The following is a 23365-nucleotide window of genomic DNA, read 5'->3' on the forward strand; positions in this document are numbered from 1 at the left end:
CCCCTACCCCCCCCCCCCCCCGCCAACAATAATAACATACACAGTAAAATCCCACAATTACAAGTGGGGTTTAGGGAGGGTAAAGTGTACACAGACTTTACCCCTATCTTATGACGATAGAGAGGCTGTTTCCGAAAGACCCTCGGCTCAAACCTCCCCCATATAATAAAATAAATATTAAAAAGATATGAGCTTTGCTGAGCTGTAGGTGGTGTTAACCAACTTGTCCTATCCTCAAACGCAACTAGGATTATTATATACCAAACATATCGCTTTCATAATTTATCCAAAAAAGGGATAAGCATAGCCCACTTGTGCAAAAAGCACATCACTTTTGCTGACAAAGAAAAAAGGGAAACTTACACAAATGTCCCAAATAAATCTCAATTTACCAACTTCTAGCCATTAATTATAGACTTACCAAAACTAGCCAATAAAAATTGAAAAACCAAATAATAGGGTTCTTTCTCTCAATGAATCACATGCAAAAATCACCTTCTATATTTTAAGCGTGATCAGCAACACTAGATAGACGGAAAGGAAATTTAATGGATGAGGTAGCAAATAAGGTGATGAACTACAAAAAATATATTCAATATTCCAAAAATCTAAACAAAAAAAGGAACTTTTTCAATGGGTATAGTTGAAATTCATTGAAAATATATAGATAAGTCAATATACAAAATTTGAGGAAGATTGGAGTTGATTTGGACTGGTTTTGTATCAAAATTCGTAATTAAATCGAGTTCAAAAAAGTCCTCTGCGACACATGTATCAAACATGTATCACGCATGTATCTCACACACAGGTATACATGGATATACATGTGATACACAATAGACACAAATATGATACATTGTGATACACAAATGATACACAGTGTGATACACATATCATTTTTTTCATGTTCAGTTTTTATCGAATTTTCAATTCAAACCACCTCAAAACTTCACCAAATCATCCCAAAACTGATATTCAAGCTCCTTAAGTTGTGCCCAATCTATTCTAATAACACCCACTCAAAACAAAGCAAAAATTTGATATTTTTTTGCTACATATAGCTAATTGGCTAATTTGGCTAATATTAGTAATATTTTATCAATTGGCCAATTTTTATAATAAGCTACCTATAAATGGATATAGCTGGTAATTTCCCAAGAAAAAATGGCAAAAAAATATTTATTATGCCATTTAATTTTCCACACAAAAATAATTATGCAGAAACTTCTCATTCCTTCTAAATTTGATTTGATGTTAACACTTAACAGGATTCAATATTCTCGAAATACTTCTTTGTACTACTATTTTTTCCGGCAAATATTAGATACAATCAGACATTTCTATAATAATTATTCTTTATAGCAATACTTTATTATAATGATCTAATTTTTATTGGAAACAATTTTTCATGTTATATTATGATATATATATATTTTTATGACTGTACTTTACTATAACAATCAAAAAATATCGGAACAAACGAGGCTGTTATAAAAGAGGTTTGAGTGTATATGACCTTTTACAAGAAATCAAGAAAATATGATAGACATATCCTTGAGACTTGGAATTTTATGGTGCCTATTTAAGACATTTGCTTCTTAAGCTTTTTTCTCATAAAGTTATCTTCTAACTATATGCAATCCAAATAGATAGCCTTTTCCACTTCTTCCTTTTGCCTTTGCTTCTATTTTTACATCTTTTTTCTTGAGATGGATTTAGAAATTCCTATTAGCTCACAAGCTTTGACAAGCATAGATGAATTTGAAGACTTAGAATTAGTGACACAATTTGATGAAAACACACTAAGAGAACTACTTGAAGAAGAACCAAATTATGATATCCAAGAAGACATAGTAGATTGTGTAATACAACCAATGGTGATTGAAATGGCCCCAAATGACACGAATATCGAGGAGGGGGAGCTTATCGATGATTTCGAGTGGCTAGAAATGATGGAGTTGTCACATACAGATACAACTGCTTGCCCAGAGGGAGTAAATGAGATTTTTGATGTGGGAGAATTTGCCTTTGATTTTTCTCATTTTTGTAGTGCAGTTCCATTGGAAGAAATAGGGTATGATGTCTTGTGGCAAGACAGTTCCTAGTATTAATCCTAGGATATGTTCATGTCTTGAGTTTCTAGCTAAGACATGTCTGAAACATTGTAGTGTTAATGTTTTAATTTGATGATAACATGCTTGAAATTATTGTGTTATGAAATTTCATAGCCATTAATTATCACTCTCTTACTCTATGCTGGAAAATTTTCTCTCTATTTTTTTTGTCTTAACTGTCCATCTTTCACCTACCTCAGTCCTGTAAATAGGAAATAATTAAAGAATCTGCCAAGAAAAATACTAAACCTTGGCATAAAATTTCAAGAATTGGTTCGTAAAAACACATAAAACCTTCCGCGAGGGTGTGTTTTGAATATTTTCTGTTGATACTGTTTCTTAAGAGTTTGAAATTAATAGGTTCTGAACTTGCGATCGAACTCATAGCACGTCTTAATTAAGGATTCACAATAAAATATTAATCGCGTATTTAGTAAATTTTATAATACAAATACAAGGTCTAAATAAAAGGTGCTGACTACCTCCGCCCCCTCTTTTTCTCCTTGTTGAAAAAAATTGAAAAAAAAAAAAAAAGATAGGATAGAAATAGGAGGGGATGGCAGTAGTGACTTTGGCAACTACTGAAATTATTGTAATCTCAACATAAAATGTTGACTGAATTTTCTATCCTTCATGAGTGTATTATCTCTTGGATAAATTGCAATTACAATTAATAATTAAAAAAAAATGTCTTCACTATTAGACCTTTTAATTTAATACAAAATTATTTACCACAAGAATCTTACCATTTTTGTCAAAAAGTCACAATTAAAGACCTTCACCTTTTTTTTTGCGTTCATTATTTGACCTTTTCAATTAATTAAGAAAATTATTATTTTACTGTATTGGCATGACATTAGGAATGTAATAAATCTTCCCAAATTTGTACGTTATTATTTTAATATTTCAAGTTGTCAATCCAAGAATTATGTCTAACATTTTAACACTTTGATTTAAACTACTCAAATTTTTTTGTATATATCAGTAAGGTTTTTACCAACAAGAACCAAGGTAGCAAATTAACACAAATGGGTAACTTGAATATCAAAACACTAGCCCGTCATATAGTTTAACTTTTATCTTATAGTATGTATTTATTAGTTATATATAATAATTAAAATAATATTATAGGGGCCTTTAATTCTTGGGGCCTAAAGGCTGGCCTCGCACTTGAGCCATCAATAATTTTATCTAATATCATCTTAAAAAAACTCGAACATATTGCCATTTTGTATATTAAAATCTAAAATTTATGTCGACAGATAAGAGTTTATGTAAAAAATACAATCCCAAGAACTTATTGTTTTAGGATGCTATAGTTGAATAAGAGTTTATTAGGAAAATTACTTTGACATTTGTTTATTTTACTAGGTTATCGTGACTTTTGCGGAAGTCAGGCTTTGGCAAAAGTTTCTTGCTAGTATTTTTTTTTTTCTTTTTTTTCATTAAAAGGTAAAAGGTTGCTTGCCTAGTATTTTAATTGTTTCAGAATTTCAAGAAGTTATCAGGAAGGTGTTGTTTCTATCAAAACCAAAAATATGCTTAAAAATCGTCAAATTAGAAGAAGTAGCGGGACTTTATCTTTCCATATTAAATTTTACGTAAGTTACTGTATTTGGTTTTTGATTGGTGTAGGTATGAAAATGATTAAACATTAACCATTTTAATGTTTCCTTTGTTCTTCAATTCTTCATTCGTCATTCTAATTAAGAGTTCCCATTGTCGTTCATATGACATCTCTTTTTCTCACGTTGTTACATGTAAGGTAATGGCACACTGACCCTTACATTACTAGGCTTCTACTAGTCTTCTGCTAAATAGTTGTAAGTGGAAAGAGACTAGCTTTGAGCCTTCATCCTTGTTTTTAGGCTATCGCAAGTACTTTTGCTTCAGTTGGGCAACCAAAAAATTAACCATTACCTACTGATTTCTTTTTTTTTTTTTAAAAGACTCTGTATATTAGCCAATAATCCTGAAAACAAGATCATATCAGCAGAAAGCTCCTCATGTATAGTTTGTCATCAAAACGGGATGATACGATGGCAACTAACTTTCAATACTTTCTGCCAACTCGATTTCATATACTAAATAAGCTCTTTATCACATAAGTAAGAAAGTTCAGCATTTTGATCAGTTCAACGAAATTGCCTAATTAGTTGAACTAGGTGATGGAGAAGGAATGATAAAAAATGGCAGCCGGTGCACAAAGCATCCCGTGTTCACGCGAGGCCCGAGGAAAGGTTGCACCCAGGGGGTATGATGTAGGCACCTTATCCTATTGCAAGTAACAATGGCTAATTCCACGACTCGAACATATGACATTTTGGTTACACGAAAACACCTTTACCGTTGCTCCAAAACTTTCTTTCAAAAGTAAAAAATGATAAAATATTACCAGATGTGGAAGGCCTCTCTATAATTAGAAATCAATCAAACTCGCAAAAATACTTCTGAGTCATTGTGTAACATTAAGGGTGTCTTGCCAAACTATTAGGCCAAGCCCATAACCTCTGCATTTCATGTAATGTAACTACGAAAACAACAAGACTATTTTGTACCACTACAATTGCCTAACAGATAGGAACATATTGACTTACCCGACATTTTCCTAATCAATGACCGCTTTCATGTGGCAATTTCTTTTTTAGCCCCAAACCTAATCTAACCTACTTAGGGGTGGCAAAACCAGTACTGGTTGAAAATTGAACAGGTCAAGATAGACAGAGGCGGATGTAGATTCGGAGCAGCGGGTTCATCTGAATTCAATATTTTTTATATGGGATATAAATTTATTCGTAAAATTTATTAAGATTGCAAAAAATAGTAGATCCGAACCCATAATTATAAAGTATAGTAAGTTCAATTCTAAGAACATTAGACATTGAACTCATAAAGTTCAAATCCTGGATCCGCATGTAAAGATAAACTAAGTAAAAGTAAGGGTGATAATGATGCCATAGATTTGATCAAGGGATTTTCTAGATGTTAACATTGCCTCTGTACAATTCCTTACATGTTTTTCTGCACAATTTTTAAAGCAAATAATTAGGTGCATGATATTATATTGTCAAGATGAACATGGCATGAAAAACTTGCTTGCCGTACCATTCTGCACTAAATTCCTACTAGCTCACAAGCTCTGACAAACATAGATGAATTTGAAGACTTGGAATTAGTGACACAATTTGATGAAAACACACTAAGAGAACTACTTGAAGAAGAAGAAGAAGAAGAAGAACCAAATTATGATATCCAAGAAGACATAGTAGATTGTGTAATACAACCAATGGTGATTGAAATGACCCCGAATGTCACGAATATCGAGGAGGGGGAGCTTATCGATGATTTCGAGTGGCTAGAAATGATGGAGTTGTCACATACAGATACAACTGCTTGCCCAGAGGGAGTAAATGAGATTTTTGATGTGGGAGAATTTGCCTTTGATTTTTCTCATTTTTGTAGTGCAGTTCCATTGGAAGAAATAGGATATGATGTCTTGTGGCAAGACAGCTCCTAATATTAATCCTAGGATATGTGCATGTCTTGAGTTTCTAGCTAAGACATGTCTGAAAAATTGTAGTGTTAATGTTTTAGTTTGATGATAACATGCTTGAAATTATTGTGTTATGAAATTTCATAGCCATTAATTATCACTCTCTTACTCTATGCTGGAAAATTTTCTCTCTATTTTTTTTGTCTTAACTGTCCATTTTTCACCTACCTCAGTCCTGTAAATAGGAAATAATTAAAAGAATCTGCCAAGAAAAATACTAAACCTTGGCATAAAATTTCAAGAATTGGTTCGTAAAAACACATAAAACCTTCCGCGAGGGTGTGTTTTGAATATTTTCTGTTGATATTGTTTCTTAAAGCTAGAGGCATAGCCAGAGTTCGAAATTAATAGGTTCTGAACTTGCGATCGAATAGCACGTCTTAATTAATGGGTTCACAATAAAATATTTATCACATTTTTAGTAAATTTCATAATACAAATACAAGGTCTGAATAAAAGCTACTGAAGCTCATGCAATACTCTACCTCCGGCCCCTAGTTAGAGCGTTGATGCTCTTTTTCTCCTTGTTGCTTTTAAAAAACATTTATGCAAGTTGAATTATGATAATCAGTCCAACAATAACGTAAGATAGGATAGAAATAGGAGGGGATGGCAGTAGTGGGATGTATTCTTTGACATAGCCCTTCACCGGAGGCGGATTTAGGGGGCGGAAGGGGGTTCACCCGAATCCCCTTTGCCAAAAAATTATACTATATATATAAAGTTAAATCTGTTGTTTACTCCTATATATTATGTTTTGAATCCCATTGACACTACCTAAAAGCATAGTTTAGTGGTCAAGGAGGTTCAAAACCTTTTTTTCTTGGCCGCAATTTCTGTTATTTTTTTAACTTTTTTTCTTTTTTGAACCCCCTTAGCGGAAATTCTGCCTCCGCTACTGCCCTTCACATAATCCTGCATTATCCAGAAAGCCTTTAGAAGTAAAATTGACTTTGCCAACTACTGAAATTATTGTGATCTCAACATAAAATGTTGAGTGAATTTTCTATCCTTCATGAGTGTATTATCTGTTGGATAAATTGCGATTACAATTAATAATTAAAATTTTATTATTTTTTTCGTCTCCACTATTAGACCTTTTGATAATACAAAATTATTTACCACAAGAATCTTACCATTTTTGTTAAAAAAGTCACAATTAAGAAACTTTACTTTTTTTGCGTTCATTATTTGACCTTTTCAATTAGTTAAGAAAATTATTATTTTACTGTATTGGCATGACATTAGGAATGTAATAAATCTTCCCAAATTTTTACGTTATTATTTTAATATTTCAAGTTGTCAATCCAAGAATTATGTCTAACATTTTAAAACTTTGATTTAAACTACTCAAATTTTTTTTGTATATATCAATAAGGTTTTTACCAACAAGAAGCAAGGTAGTAAATTAACACAAATGGGTAACTTGAATATCAAAATACTAACTCGTCATATAGTTTAACTTTTATCTTATAGTATGTATTTATTAGTTATATATAATAATTATAAATAATATTATAGGGGCCTTTAATTCTTGGGGCCTAAAGGCTGGCCTGACACTTGAGCCATTACTAATTTTATCTAGTATTATCTTAAAAGAAACTCGAACATATTGGCAATTTATATATTAAAATCTAAAATTTATGCCGATGGATAAGAGTTTATGTAGAAAATACAATCCCAAGAACTTATTGTTTTAGGATGATATAGTTGAATAAGAGTTTATTAGAAAAATTATTTTGACATTTGTTTATTTTGCTAGGTTATCGTGACTTTTGCGGAAGTCGGGCTTTGACAGAAGTTTCTTGCTAGTATTTTTTTTTTATTTATTAAAAGGTAAAAGATTGCTTGCCTAATATTTTAATTGTTTCAGAAGTTATCAGGAAGGTGTTGTTTCTATCAAAACCAAAACTATGCTTAAAAATCGTCAAATTAGAAGAAATAGCGGGACTTTATCCTTCCATATTAAATTTTACGTAAGTTACTGTATTTGGTTTTTGATTGGTGTAGGTATGAAAATGATTAAACATTGACCATTTTAATATTTCTATTGTTCTTCAAATCTTCACTCGTCATTCTAATTAAGAGTTGTTCATATGACATCTCTTTTTCTCACGATGTTACATGTAAGGTAATGTGCACACTAACCCTTACATTACTAGGCTTCTACTAAATAGTTGTAAGTGGAAAGAGACTAGCATTGAGCCTTCATACTTGTTTTTAGGGCTATCACAATTCAGTTGGGCAATCAAAAGATTAACTATTACCTACTGATTTAAAAAAATAAAAAGACTCTGTATATTAGCCAATACTTCTGAATACAAGATCATATCAATAGAAACCTCCTCATGTATAGTTTGTCATCAAAACGGGGATGATACAATGGCAACTAACTTTCAATACTTTATGCCAACTCGATTTCATATACTAAATAAGCTCTTTATCACATAAGTAAGAAAGTTCAGCATTTCGATCAGTTCGACGAAATTGCCTAATCAGTTGAACTAGGCGACGGAGAAGGAATGATAAGAAATGGCAGCCCGGTGCACAAAGCATTCCGTGTTCACGCAAGGCCCAAGGAAGGGCTGCACCAAGGGGGTATGATGTATGCACCTTATCCTATTGCAAGTATCAATGGCTGAGTCCACGGCTCGAACATGTGACCTATAGGTTACACGAAAACAACTTTACCGTTGCTCCAAAACTCTCTTTCAAAAGTACGAAATGATAGAATATTACCAAATGCGGAAGGCCTCTCTATAATTAGAAATCAATCAAACTCGCAAAAATACTTCTGAGTTATTGTGTAACATTAAGGGTGCCTTGCCAAACTGTTAGGCCTAGCCCATAACCTCTCTATTTCATGTACTGTAACTACGAAAACAACAAGACTATTTTGTACTACTACAATTGCCTAACAGATAGGAACATATTGACTTACCCGACGTTTTCCTAATCAATGACCTCTTTCATGTGTCAATTTCTTTTTTAGCCCCGATCCTAATCTAACCTACTTAGGGGTGGCAAAATCAGTACTGGTTGAAATTTGAACAAGTCAAGATAGACAGAGGCGGACGTAGACTCGAAGCAGCGGGTTCATCTGAATTCAGTATTTTTTATACGGGATATAAATTTATTCGTAAAATTTATTAAGATTGCAAAAAATAGTAGGTCCGAACCCATAATTATAAAGTATAATAAGTTCAATTCTAAGAACATTAGACATTGAACTCATAAAGTTCAAATCCCGGATCCGCATGTGAAGATAAACTAAGTAAAAGTAAGGGTGATGAATGATGCCATAGATTTGATCAAGGGATTTTCTAGATGTTAACATTGCCTTTGTACAATTCCTTTCATGTTTTTCTGTACAATTTTGAAACCAAATAATTAGGTGCATGATATTATATTGTCAAGATGAACATGGCATGAAAAACTTGCTTGCCGTACCATTCTGCACTAAATTAGGTATATGATATTTTCAAGCCAATCTAGAAGCTATCCAGGTTGGTTTTGTGGTTGACTACAGACATCAACATGTTAATTAGGGTGAATAGACAAAATAGAGATGCAAGAAGAGGGGAATAGGCAAAACATTTGAAACGGTAAATTGGTGGGACTATTGAATAGATTATTCACAATGTCAGAGTTGAATTTAAGATCTAGACTCAGTAGGTTTGAGTGAATTCGGGCACGAGCCTACCTTAATTGATCAAAAAAGGAGTATCGGCGTACCTATTATTATAGGGAATGAACTAGGTTACAGGCATATGCTTCCTTTGCTATAGCCGGTACCGAACTATCCGAAAACCCTCTAAAAGACTCAAGAAGAAGATTGGATAGTCGCGGAATGAAAGACCTCGATGCGGCGAAAGTGAATTTAGGCATCTTCAAAAGCTTAACCAAAGAGAGGTGCATCGCGGTATACTTTTTTCTTTTCTTCGGTGGGTCATGATTCTAAGTCGGGGTGCTTATAAACCTCTCTTCACTTTCTGGCGGGCATGCCTTGCAAGTCTCGTATGGTGGCGATTTTGATAAGTCTTTTTGGTATGCCACTTGGATCTCTGCAACAATTGCCTTACCAAAGTCTTACGCTTTCTCTCTTTCGGCTGGTATTATCACACTGCCATCATTAGATTCAGTAGTTGCTCCTAGCCAGATTTCAAGACCTGAACATTTTGAAAGATCAAGCAGCCATGATCAACTATAGGAAAGTACCAATTTTTCACAATGACAAGAACGTGCGAAAGTATTGATTTCCAGTATCATGGTGGCAAAGAAAAAGAAAGAGGAAGCGCTCTTGTTCTTGTTGCGCGGACCCCATAATAAACTGGGAATGATCTAATTATATGTTATATTTTAAAAAAAAAATCATACATGTATATATATAACTCGCGAGAAAATAATAAATTCAATTGAACTCATAGAACCTGCACTATATCCACCTTTGCTCATTGTAAGTCCATGTATTCCTTGGCCAGTGAAAGACCTCGAATTTTTTGAGATCAACCAACACCTATAATGTATGTTTACTACGGAAAAACAATATATTAAGTTCCAATTTCCTGGATGTAATGTGCCTTTAAAGCTCCCCCGGAACCTCGTTACGTCTGTACATTTCCTTGAGAAATGAAGCTTCCGCCTTTTGTCCAAAACACGGGAAAACAAAATCATTGATATTCTTCTAATACTAATAGTGCCCTAGCCAGCTTGTGTGCACCTCAATTATTCCATCATGTATCTGCCGCGCTACTTGCTAGGTTCCATCACCAGAGGTACCGGATAACTCTATCCACCAAACAGATGAGAATAGATCACTAAGTATTTTTTGTCTGTTGGGACTTTAAACTTTGGTCTCTCGTGATTTTCACCCACTTCATAAACACTAAGCCACATCCTTTGGTGCGAACCAAATTTTAATTCTTCCTTTCAAAACGCAATACGTCTAGATTTTGGGCTTATAGTACATCATAAACATTCAACTATGTAAACAACTAATCCAACTACCAATCTAGTTCAAATGTGCACAAACGTAGGAAAAAAGATGTACCAAAAATAATTCTTGATTCCCTTCTCATCATTTATCATTCAAGCAACTCATCAAGAGCATACAGTTAGTTTCTCAAACTTTGGACTATTCTCAAAAGGGCAAATTGTTAGGACAGCGGATGTTGTCACCTTCCAAAACATCTGAAAATAGTGGATGTAAGGGTTGAAGAAAGAAATCTCATTCCAGCTGAACCTCCGGGGAAGTAGGAGATAACATAATAAGATAGAGCAAGGACCTACCAAGAACAGAAAAAAATACAGCATATTAGTTATGTATTACAACTGATATAACCATGGATGGATAATAACAACCATTAAACTCTGAGAAAGTGACAACATTGTTGAAAAGACCCAATTATTAATGAAACTAGTAGAAGCAGCATAATATTTCTGTAACAAATCTGTCGAATATTCTTACTCTAGAGATCCCTGTGAAGTATTGGTGTTTATTTTCTTTTCTTGCACTCTTGAAGAAGGATTGTCTGGAAGAAAGCTTTTTGATAAAAAGTTAGAAGAAGCTAAACGCTTGTAAGCAATGGCTCCAAGGCCATTCAATTACCCTTTTTGTGCGAGGTGGCTGTGTTTTGGTTTGGAACCTTTTAGTACTCCTCTGTTCCAGTTTATGTGAACCTATTTCTTTTTTGGTCCGTTCCAAAAAAGAATGACCCCATTCTAAATTTGGAAACAATTTAACTTAAACTTCCAATTCTACCAATAATGAGAAACTTTTATAATCACACAAGTAGTTTGGCATGTTTAACACCACAAGTTTCAACAGAATTATAACCATACTAAGTCAAACAGGTTCACATAAATTGGAACGGATGGAGTATTTCCTTTCCATCAGTTTTGTTCTTTCTTTTCACCTGTTTTCTTTGCATCTAAAGGAATAACAGGGTGTGGGTTGTTGCCAAGAGACTAATCTTACAACTCCTTACAGAGGAATGGAAATCTCCGGTCATGAGGAAAAACATCTTTTGTCTGCTCAGATGGTTCTAAAACTTATGCTTTTGAACCTCGCCTAGACTGAGTCATACTTAAATATCTACGGGTGAATACAGTAGGAGATATTAGATATTGGATTCAGGTATTGGGTCGCTCCATATGGGCTGACCCAACCCATTTGGGAAGAGATAAGTTACTACACGATTAAATCGAGTGGTAGCAATTTAGTTCGTTGTAACACACAAAGACATTTAGTTCGTTGTAATTTTTACTTTGTGTCCAAGAGATTCAAAGTGAAATTAGAAGCAATTTTCTGAGTTAACAGGTAACAAATTCTTGTTCCTCTTACTGAATTAATCTTACGTTGGTACCCGAGCATGTATTATCTGTTTCCTAGTGTTAAATTGATTCTCTTGACAAGCACTGCCATTGAAACTGTTGATGTTTATTTTTATTAAATAAATTTGGCATGCAAGTAAATTCTAATAAAATAGACCTTAGTTTTTTTGGTAAAATGAAATTGAATACGCACCCGTTAAAATGATCCTTGTAAGAGGATGATTCTCGCGGTTGAGTGGAGATACTAGAACACTGTAAATACCATTTTTTATATGCCTAAATATCACTATTGTTATCTCTTTCTGTTAAGAATTTTATTTCCTATGTGAGAACCAAAAGAACAAGAACCTTCAATTATTTTTTTCATTCTCACCCATGACCCAATTTCTTCTTCTCTTTGATTTGCTTTGGAAGAGATCTAACTTTTGGAGTTTAGAGCTGTAGAAATGGACTATAATATTTCGAAATTTCTAAGAGAGAAGGTGGGAACAGAGTATTTAAGTCAAAAGTTTTTATGGCAATTAAAAAACCCATGCTAGCTTTGTACTATAAACTTGTGGCTTCTGTTTATTCATCAAGCCATGTGTTCAGCTGTTTTTTCCTTTTAAAAGATAACGATAATAATATATAACTGCGTTTGCTCTAGTTAAAATTATTTGATATCATTATGTCAGATGAGATTTGACGTGAAGGTCTTTGGAAGCTATAAGACTTTTTGCATACAAAATATAATTTTTTTTAATTTAATGAGCTAAGACCAAAATTTTTAAATATTTAGAAAATTAGTCTTAATACAAATCATTACTTCTTTAGTGAAGAACTTAGTCCAAATCCTAGTTATTCCTTTTATTGATACATTAGAGGTCCTAGGAGGGTCGAATGTATATAAATATAAAAATATGACCCTTAAAAATGTAAATTACTCTTTTACAAGTTATTGTCACATATAATGGTCCTGAAAAACCATTATAATTGTTTTCTTATTCCCTTTTGAAAAATGGCAGGATGGGACGAGATCGAAGTACTCTAAGTAGGAGTGGTGCTCAAAGTCGAGCTAGGGGACAACGTTGAAGAGTGCATCGTGTATGACCTATTTTTGTAATGATTCAAATCCAGGAATAATGTCCCGAGGATGATGCAAAATTTCTTAAGGAATGAAATAGCTAAGCGGAAGGAAGAGTAAAACAAAGTTTAAGGAGTTCAAATGGCCCCTAATGCTTCAATACTTGAACATATTCAATTTTTTTGAATCAAAACGAGCTGAATTATACCATTATAAATTGATTTTGGATTGGGAAGCTTTAAAGAATAGACTAAAATAGCTAAAGCTTCTCAGTCCGAAACCAACTTCTAATGAGACAATTCATCTTGTTTTGACTCAAAGAGTTGAATATGTGTAGATATTGAAGCATTAGGGACCGTTTTGAAACTTCCCTTCACTTAGCCCTTTCATCTCTTAAGAAATTTTGCATCACCCTCGAGATATCATTCCTGATGATTTCAGGCTCTTGATGTGAATCATTACAGAAATAAGTCTTATGAGGACGCACTTTTCTACATTGTCCCCTAGCTCGATTACTTGGAGTACTTCGAGCTCATCCCCTCCAACCATTTCTAAAAAGAGAACAAGGAAACATTTAGAACGGTTTTTCATAACCATTCTATGTGACAATATATATCATGTTAGCTCGTAGAAGAACAATTTAAATTTTTAAGGGTCATATTCTTATTTTATAAATTTTTAATCCTCCTACAACTTCTAATACGACAGTAAAAGAGATTAAAGACTAGTGCCAGAGCTACTTACCAAAACAAGACTTCTTAAATTATTTTTATATAAGACCCCCAAAGCCTCTTGTTCTTTCACTCTTTTCCCCTATCTGCTACCTCATCTTCTCCACTGGCTTTTGATGCCAGTCATTTAGTCACCTCTTCTCTCTCTCTCTGCCATCTTTTTTCTTCTCATATATAGAAAGGATAAAGATTAAATTGAAGAAAAGGAAATAGTTGAAATTGGTATTGTACAACTACAAGCTCTCTATGGACTAAGATAATCAGTCAATTAATAAGGTGTCCTAGTGTGGTCTCTCTTGGGAGATGTGCTAACTATATTTCTCTCTCCTCTTCTCCAATCCGATTAACTTTTCTGGCGAGATTCTAAAGCTATTTCTGGTCTCCTTACTTCAATTATTCTTTCTTTCTTTTCTACTTCTTCTCTTGCCATTAGTTTCTTTCCCTTCTTTCGGTCTTATTGCAATCACTGAGTAACTTAAGCCTAGCTATACGGCGACGAGAAAGGTGATTGTTATAAAGCTGATTGAGTCTTCATGGCAAGGAATGCTTTCTTTTTTGTGGGAGGTAAATCTTTTGAAATTAGGGGAAATGGAGACAATTGGTACGAGATTATTGAGAGAAGGAGGAATTTTGTTAACAGATTAACTGTTGATAGGATCAATCTTCTGGAGGTTTGCAAATACCTTAAACTTGCTTCAATTGGGAAAGGAAATATTGTTAGAAAGTGGAAGATTGAGGATCAGTTGTATTTGTACTGTATCTTTCAAAATTTTAATGTGTATGGAAGATATATCAGAATAGTGTCACAAAAAGGAAAAAAGAAGTCAACCATAATCATTCCAGAAATTGACGTTGATGCAGGATGGGCTGATGTTGCATCACATAGCTAAGGTAGAAGAGATACATTGGAGGCAAAAATCCAGATTTTTATGGATTAAGCAAGGGGATAAGAACACAAAATTTTTTCACAAAATAGCAAATTCAAATAGGAGATATAATTGGATTGATAAGCTAGAAATAGATGGGGACTTCACAGATGACAAAAATTTGATTAGAAACCACATACTTGAGTTCTATAAAGATATTTTTTCAGAAAAAGAGCTGGAGACCTTCATGGAATTGTTCAGAACTTGCTAGCATCAGTGACCAAGAGAAAGAGTGGTTGGAGAGACCTTTTGATGAAATAGAGGTAACAAGAGTAGTAAAAATGGTAGAAGGGGATAAGGCTCCTGGTCCAGATGGCTTTAATATGTGTTTCTTCAAAAGATGCTGGCATATTGTGAAAGAAGATGTTCTGAAGACATTTGAGGTGTTTCACAGAGAAGGAGAATTTGTCAGAAGTTTTAACTCAACCTTCATTGCTTTGATGCCAAAGAAGAAAGGGGCTGCCAACATCAAGGAATTCAGACCTATTAGTTTGCTTGGGAGTATATACAAGTTTGATAGCTAAAGTCCTTACTGAGAGAATGAAGTTGGTGATTGACAAGTTGGTCTCTGAGAATCAGAATGCCTTTTTGAAAGGTAGACAAATTGCGGATGCATCACTGTTGGCAAATGAATGTATAAACTACTACTGGAAAAGAAAATTGCCTGGTGTGGTGTTCAAATTGGACTTAGAAAAGGCCTATGATCATGTCAATTGGCCTTGTCTGCTGAAGTTGCTAGAAAAGATGAATTTTGGGGGTAAGTGGATTCAATGGATAAACTTTTGTGTCTCCACTACAAAGTTCTCAATACTAATCAATGGTAGTCCGGTAGGTTATTTTAGTTCTCGAAGAGGTTTAAGGCAAGGAGACCCTCTGTCTCCCTACTTGTTTCTTCTAGTAATGGAGGTGTTGAGTCAGATGATTAAAACTGCTGTGAGAAGTGGATGGATAAAAGGCTTTAAAATGGAGGGTCATTCAGGAAATAGTATAGAAATTTCTCATAGTCTTTATGCGGATGATACCTTGTTGATGTGTGAGGCTGATAGAAATCAAGTGATGCACTTGAGGGTGGTTCTGTTGGCATTTGAAGCTGTGACGGGATTAAAAATAAACCTGGCCAAGAGTTCAATGTTTTCTTTGAATGCTGACAGTGATATTAATATGTTAGCTGATATCATGGGTTGCAAGGTTGAAAAGTTTCCTACTACCTATTTGGGGTTGCCTTTAGGTGCAAAATTCAAGGACAAATCAGTGTGGAATGGTGTAATTGACAAGTGTGAAAAAAAGTTGGCTCCTTGGAAGCAGCAATACTTATCACTTGGGGGCAGATTGACATTAGTAAACAGTGTTCTTGATGGAATACCAACCTATCTAATGTCTCTGATTCCTATACCAGCTAGTGTGGAGAAGAAAATTGATAAAATTAGGAAGAAATTTTTGTGGGAAGGTGATACAGAAAGGAGAAAATATCATTTAGTAAAGTGGAGCATTGTGACAAAACATAAGAAAGAAGGGGGTCTGGGAGTTAGAAATCTTAGAGCTCACAATCAAAGCTTGCTATGCAAATGGCTATGGAGGTTAAACGATGGGAAAAAAGCTCCCTGGAAAGCAGTGGTGGAGGTGATATATGGAAAAGAGGGCTTCTTTGCACCTAAAACAGTAAAAACTCCATATGGGGTAGCTGTTTGGAGACAGATTTGTAACCTATGGGAGAAATTTAACATGTATGTTGGCTTGAGGGTGGGCAACGGGAAAAAAATCAGACTTTGGGAAGATAATTGGGATGGTTCTGGTCTGCTGAAAATTCAATTTCCCAACCTGTACAGATTGGCCAATAATCCAAAAATCCTCTTAGCTGATATATTTACTGATACAGGTTGGGACTTCCAGTTCAGAAGGAATCTCTTCGACAGAGAAATGCATGAGGTTGATATATTTATTCAGAAGATGCAATCAGTGGTGTTATCGCCAGAAAAAGAAGACAGCCTACTCTGGAAAGCTAGTAAAAAAGGTTTTTTTACTGTTAGTTCACTCTACAAAATACTAAATGCTACCCAGCCGGTGCAAGCACAAAAGTGGCCTTGGAAGATGGTTTGGAAGACTACAGTCCCAACAAAAGTAGCATGTTTTGGTTGGCTAGTAGCACATGAAGCATGTCTGACTCAAGAAAATTTGATGAGAAGGGGTTGGATAATGTGCAGCAGGTGTTACTTGTGTGAGAAAGCTTGTGAATCCGTGGACCATCTTTTTTTGCATTGTGAATTTACTTGGCAGGTGTGGTCCATGTTCACGGTTAACTTTGGCATCCTTTGGGCAAGTCCTAAGAAATTCAGGAATACATTAGAGTGTTGGGAACCTGCATGTCCAGAAGCATCCTTAAAGAAGTTTTGGAGAGATATTCCTCTTAGCATAGCTTGGACGATATGGAAAGAAAGAAATAATAGGTGTTTTGAAGGCAAGAAGGAGCAACTGCAATATGTGAAATACAGTTGTTTACATTATTTGTACTATTGGAAAGATGGAAATGTTGTTATGAATTTTCATGATATGCTGGACATGCTAGACCGCTTAGGATTTTAATATTTTTAAGCCAGCAGTATCCTTGTATTTTTACAGTATCAGCTTGATACTGTTTTTAATAAAATCTTCACCTTATCAAATTTAAAAAAAAAAAAAGAATTTGCTTAGACGCTAAAAACATTTCAACAGCAATAAATATCAACAGTTTCAATGGCAATGTGTTTCCAGAGAATTAATTTAGGACTACAGAACAGATAACACATGACTGATACCATTGTAAGATCTATCCAGTAACAGAAACATGAACTTGTGTACCTGTTAGAGCAACGGAGTAAAAATCACTATTAAGTCCACTTTAAATCTCTTGGAAACAAAATAAAAATTACCACGATTTAAATCTATTTGTTTTTTAATATGGAACAAGAAAAGGAATGTTCTTTTCTGTGTGTTTTATCTATCCGTGAGAAGATGACAAGTCCATTGTTGAAGAGAAGAAAAAAAAAAGCAGTTTTTGCCACTATATTTAATCGTGTAGTAACTTCTCCTAAAAAGTTAGTTTAAATCCTATCTCTTCCCAAACGGGTCGGTCAGCCCACATGGAGTGACGCAATACCCAAATCCAATATCCAACATCTCTCACTTTGCTCATGATGGGTTGGACCCAAACTATTATCATGGCAACAACACATGAAATCACCTAGTGTTCTTGGCCTCCGCTAGGATTTGAACCTTGGACCTCATAGTTCTCCTCCCACTGCATTGACCACTAGGCCAGACCGTCGGTTTAAGTTTGCTCAACATCTTAAAGGAATATATTCCAAGTTATTTGGTGTCTTGTAATGTATGATAGAAAAAGAATCTTCTAATTTTCCAACTAATATAGAACAAAATTGCAATTAATATTGTTAATTGCAAACAGTCAGTGTGTCGAGTACTTCAACACATAAAACATATTACACTAAATTGACTCGTGGCTTCCAAAATTTATTCCAGATAAGAAGCTCCAGGATAAAAGGCTTCCTTGCAGTACAGGGCGTGAGTTGGCAGGTCCATGCTTAGTCTTATATTTAGGCAATACACAATGTTTTTTACCCAGATTCTGTTTAGCCCTTCCTACGTTGGTTGTTTCGAAATAGAATAATCACTTCTGTCATTCAAACAATGTAAGCTAAGACTTCGTGTTTACAATTCATGTAGACAAAACTCTTTCTTTAATGACAAGATACTATATAGAAAGCTAAAGATTTATGCAATATGGACAAGTACTTAAGGATTAAGAGATAGCAAACTTCAAACGGACAAGGTGGTGAGAAGTAAAACGCCAACTGCGGATATGATATTGCCCAAGCATCAAGTATACAGAATGGAAGACATTTGGGAAATCAAAGACCAGATAGTACAGCTCACTAACCAAGGAAAAACTATACTAACTTCCAGTTGAAAGAGTTAGAACCCGTGAAGTGGCTATAAAATGTAGCTTCGAACATGAATGCACTTTCCCAATTAAAACAAACGGCAGAATGGCTACTACAGACAAAACAAATCATGGCTTGGAATACATCTTGTAATATTGAGGACTCGATTTATTGGAGAACTCATAGTAGTATATATTTGTCCCCCTCAAAATAAAAATAAAAAACTTGTCCTACAATCTTATTTTCTGTTGCTGGGTTTCTTTTTCTTTTTCTCTTTTTTTTTTTTTTTTTTTAGGGGGGGGGGGGGGGGTTCCTGGAATAGTGACTAGCTAGCTTAAAAGCATTTGCTCAAGTGTTCATCTCATCTTCCATCTATAGAGGCTAAAAAGAATTTATTATGGCAAAATCATTAAAGGAAAAAGGGGCAAGAATCCAATACCTGTATAACTGAGAAGAGCACAGAAAGAATATAACTGTGAAGCACCATAGAGACGTAAATCGTCCCAACCATGCTGCCAACAAATAACCCTGTAAAAGGAAGTCTCTGGAAAAGAAAGGAAGACTAATGAGATTGCAGAAAATTGAGCTGTCACAAAAGAAGGGAAATGTGTGTTTTCCACAACCAACAAGTTAGACATAAAAGATGGCAAAACCAAGACTGAGGATGACTAAGTACCTCTTTTGATGTCATGTGTGTAAGCTGATTCTTTGGACCTTTGAGGGCAAAGAATGAGCCAATAATGAATGCACAACCAATTGTGAAGCAGATAGCAAATTTCTGAGGCATCAGCACCATGACAGGGAGGAACATAGTGAATGCAATGAAGATGAAAAAAACACCAGCTGCAAGAAATAATCCAAAGTACATAAGGGACTTCCCAGAGGGAACATTGCTGGTCGCGGAACTGAAGCTTCCAGGTAAATCTCTTACTCCTTTAGAAACCCTATGCAGAAAACGGAAAAAGTTAACAAATATCATCAGCAAGTGAGCAATACAACCAAAGACACCAGGAGGGCACCTACTTTAATATTGCAATTATATTAAAACACCCAAGACCGACCATTTTCATCACTCCTTCAATTGTAATAACTAAAGACTATTGCCCAAATTACCACATACGTGCTACCTGATGCAAGAATACATCAGATTGCTTCCACCATGCTTTGCCCAAATCATCAAACTACCAAGTCCATGGAAGTCCATAGAAGAGATTTCCCAGGATATTGACAGCTCCAAGTTTGAGCAAGATCAATGAAAGACACACCCATGTCATAAATTTCAAAAACCGATACAAGATTAACTGAAAGGGGAATCACACAAGCGATACAGCAAGCAAACATCATTACGCATTATAATAATATCATCAATCACCTATATTGTTATGCCTCAATCCCAGACTAGTTGAAGCCGCCTATATGAATCATCTGTATCCATTTCACTCTATTTTTTTGTTTTTTTTTTTTTGGAACAAGGTATTTTTTGGAACAAGGTAACAGGTATTTTATTAACAATTAAAGTGGTCCTTAGCACAAAGACTGTGCTAAGAGAAACCAGAGGTCCTGTGCTAGTTACAAAGACCCTAAGATGTCAACTACTGAATCTGCATCTTCTACTAGAGCTTCTTTGCACCAAAAAAGAAACAAAAATATACCATTTCACTCAATTTTGTCCCTTCAATATCTGATTCATCATAATTTGACTAGTTTACCCTACCTCATAAAAAAAATACTAGTTTACCCTGATCATCAACTTAAATAATCCTCCTTTATCCAAGCATGTGATTCATATTCCCTCCATTTCAATTAATAGCGGCAAAGTTTGACTAGGCACGGAGTTTTAAGAAAGAACAAAACTACAAAAGACTTGTGAAACTTGTAATATTAAATATGTCATAATTTGTGTGGCTATAAAACTTTTGAAGTTTGTGTTGTTAATCATGCCACAACATTTTTGTGACTACAAAAGCTTGTCATTAGGGGTAAAATGGGAAGTTCAAGTTAAATTATTTTCAAATTTAGGAGAAATTTCATACTTTTTAGAACAGTGTGTCATTCTTTTTGGAGCAGAGGGAGTAAATTATAGATAGATGATTGGCTATAAATGGATTTGTTTTTAATGTGTCACAAGCTTACTTCTATTTTTTTCTTTAAGTTTTGCAAAAAAATTGTAAAAACATAATCCGTGAAAGGGATGGGAGACTTGCTCTGTAGACTCTATCCAAAGGTATTGAGTCTCAAATGACATGCCCGTACACCTCCCACGGATATTTTGACACCTTAGGGCCGCTGGTTGAAATATATCCAACATTTACAAAATAATTAAAATAGCCACAACTTAAAAATGCGGTAAAGTAATTGAAAAATAGCCACAGTTTAAATTCCAACAATTTTCTTGATGTTCTAGCTTTAACAAGTGGAACTCCTACAAAGTGTCATGGATTAAGAACTTTTAGAAGTGAAACTCCAGTACTAGCAGAACCAAAGAGAAAAGGTACGATAGTGAGAATACATCCGCGGAAATCATAAATCATACTGGTCAAGTGCAAAAGAAAACAATGAAGTTGGTGTAGTAGATGCCACGGACTAAGTTGCTCCGACACGACAGTTTAGGTACCGCACTCATGTCGACACGACACTAGTATGGGTGTGGGTATGTGATCCGTACCGGATCTGGTCAAACAATTTTGGGTATTTGACCACGACGGACGAAAAAATTCGAGACGAGGTACAATTTGATTCCCGAAATCCAAACCAAAACTAGGATAAATTTAAAGAAAATAGCGTACCTTATCTAGGAGATCAAGCCTTTACTTATCTACAACTTAAGAAAAAAAAATCCGCACTTCACAAGCTATACGTAAGTATTCCACAAAATTTCTCATAATTTAGAGTTTTTTCTTTGAATTATCTTTAGTCAGATCCCCGCACCCGTATTCGTATTAGGATCTGTATCCCCAAATCTTAGAATTTACATCTAGAAGGATCCAACCTCTAGATCCGCACCCGTGTCCGAGCAACTTAGGCCACTGATTGGAAAGAACATGGAACCTAGTTTTCTGTTAGATCGCCCTGGAGACATAGCACACATAGCAGAGACTCACACACCATTACACAATCTTCATAATCATTCTCGATGGAAGAATGTAGTGGGTTACGCAAGCTAAAAAGGAAAAAAAAGTTATCAACTAGGACAAAGCAAAAATAAGAGCAAACTTGTTGTTAGACGCCAGAAGAAAATTCTTCATGGGGTATCAATTATGCCGTCATCTAGAGCTTCAAGAAAATCGCAGTACTCCAGCACAGTGTGCTCGGATTTCACTTTTAAAAGCTCCAACTCCGCGGCATAGTTTCACATTCAGGGAGTCCTGAAACTCCAGTGCAGTTTCACATGTAAAAGTTTTGAACAGTGTCCTAAAGTTTGAAATAAACGGAGAAGACGAAAAGTGGGTCTATATCACCTTTTTAAGCTGTGACTATTTCTCAATTACTTTGCAAATACTGGCTATATTCTGGTTAGCAGCTCTAAAGGTAGCTAACCAGTATCATTTTTACCACCTCCCACAGCAAAATGGGATTGCATAACGGAAAAAAAGATACATTTACATTTACTGGACGTAATTAGGGTAAGAGAGCTCGGCTTTATAAACGCCATCACAGGTTCAAAACCTGAAAATTAAGCTGGCCTCCTATTCAAAAAATTAAGAATCTACATTCAAATTTAGATCAAAATTTTAGATTCGTTGACTCTGATACCCTAAACCCGCCATCCTTTTTGAACAAGGGAGTAAAAAACTGACAAAAAACTAATCCAATTGGAAATCTCACGATTGCATTCTTCAACCAAATATCACACTCTTAACAATTTTTTTAAAAATTAAAAACTGCACTGGGGTTTGAAATTCAAATTAATCAAATATTTGAATTTCCACTTACACGTTAAAAGTGCCGGAGACTTTATCTCTAACGGCGGCTTCAAGATCGAACCCTAGATCGGAAGATGAAGAACCTTCCTCATTTTGGGCAGCAGCGTAAGCATTCCAATCAGCTAAAAGGGACGATTGTGTCTTTTCCAGATCGTTACTTGGCCCTCCTGTAAACCATGATTGTGCTGTTTTATGCATAATTGCTTCTTCTTTGTTACTTCTGATGAAATTGTTTTCTGTAATGGAATTTTGTGTATAGCAGGGTGAAGGATATCTGGAGTTTTAGGTTATGGGGTACGGGGCAGTTCTGGTTCTCGCCATTACAGAAATTTTCTCGTAGGATTCTGTTATATGTCAATTACCTTTCTTTTTAAAAACTTTTCTGTATGTATTAGTGAATTATTTATTTTAACATTTTTGTTTTTATTAGAGAAAATGCATAAACATCCCATTTAACTTGTCCTAGAAAATTATTTACACTCCTAAATTTTACGGGTATCCTGACAGCCCACAATTATTAAAATAATTATATTTATTTACTCTCTCCTAGGCTCTGGCCCAACTATATTAATAGCCTGTTTGGCCAAGCTTCTTTTTGGCCAAAAGTGCTTTTTTGGCCAAAAGCACTTTTGGCCAAAAATTGAGCTGTTTGGCCAAGCTTTTGGAAGGAAAAAAAGTGCTTTTGAGGAGAAGCAGAAGCAGTTTTGGAGAAGCAGAAAAAAGTAGCTTCTCTCCAAAAGCACTTTTTTGATAAGCACTTTTGAGAAAAATACACTTAGAAGCAGTT

General features: G+C 34.8%; 2 protein-coding genes across 2 annotated transcripts; one reads left to right on the forward strand and one right to left on the reverse strand.

The window, feature by feature from the left end:
- On the forward strand, nt 1604-2254 carry LOC109236274. Its single transcript, XM_019402474.1, has one exon. The coding sequence runs from the start codon at nt 1710-1712 to the stop codon at nt 2103-2105; it is 396 nt and encodes a 131-aa protein (XP_019258019.1). The 5' UTR covers nt 1604-1709; the 3' UTR covers nt 2106-2254.
- LOC109235737 (protein transport protein SFT2-like) lies at nt 10060-22938 on the reverse strand. Its single transcript, XM_019401970.1, has 4 exons — nt 22589-22938; nt 19332-19599; nt 19095-19199; nt 10060-10952 (listed from the first exon to the last, which is right to left on the reverse strand). Exons 1-4 carry the CDS (start codon nt 22774-22776, stop codon nt 10842-10844), a joined length of 672 nt encoding a protein of 223 aa, XP_019257515.1. The 5' UTR covers nt 22777-22938; the 3' UTR covers nt 10060-10841.

This window comes from Nicotiana attenuata, chromosome 12 (assembly GCF_001879085.1).
Source record: "Nicotiana attenuata strain UT chromosome 12, NIATTr2, whole genome shotgun sequence".
Classification (NCBI taxonomy): Eukaryota; Viridiplantae; Streptophyta; class Magnoliopsida; order Solanales; family Solanaceae; genus Nicotiana; species Nicotiana attenuata.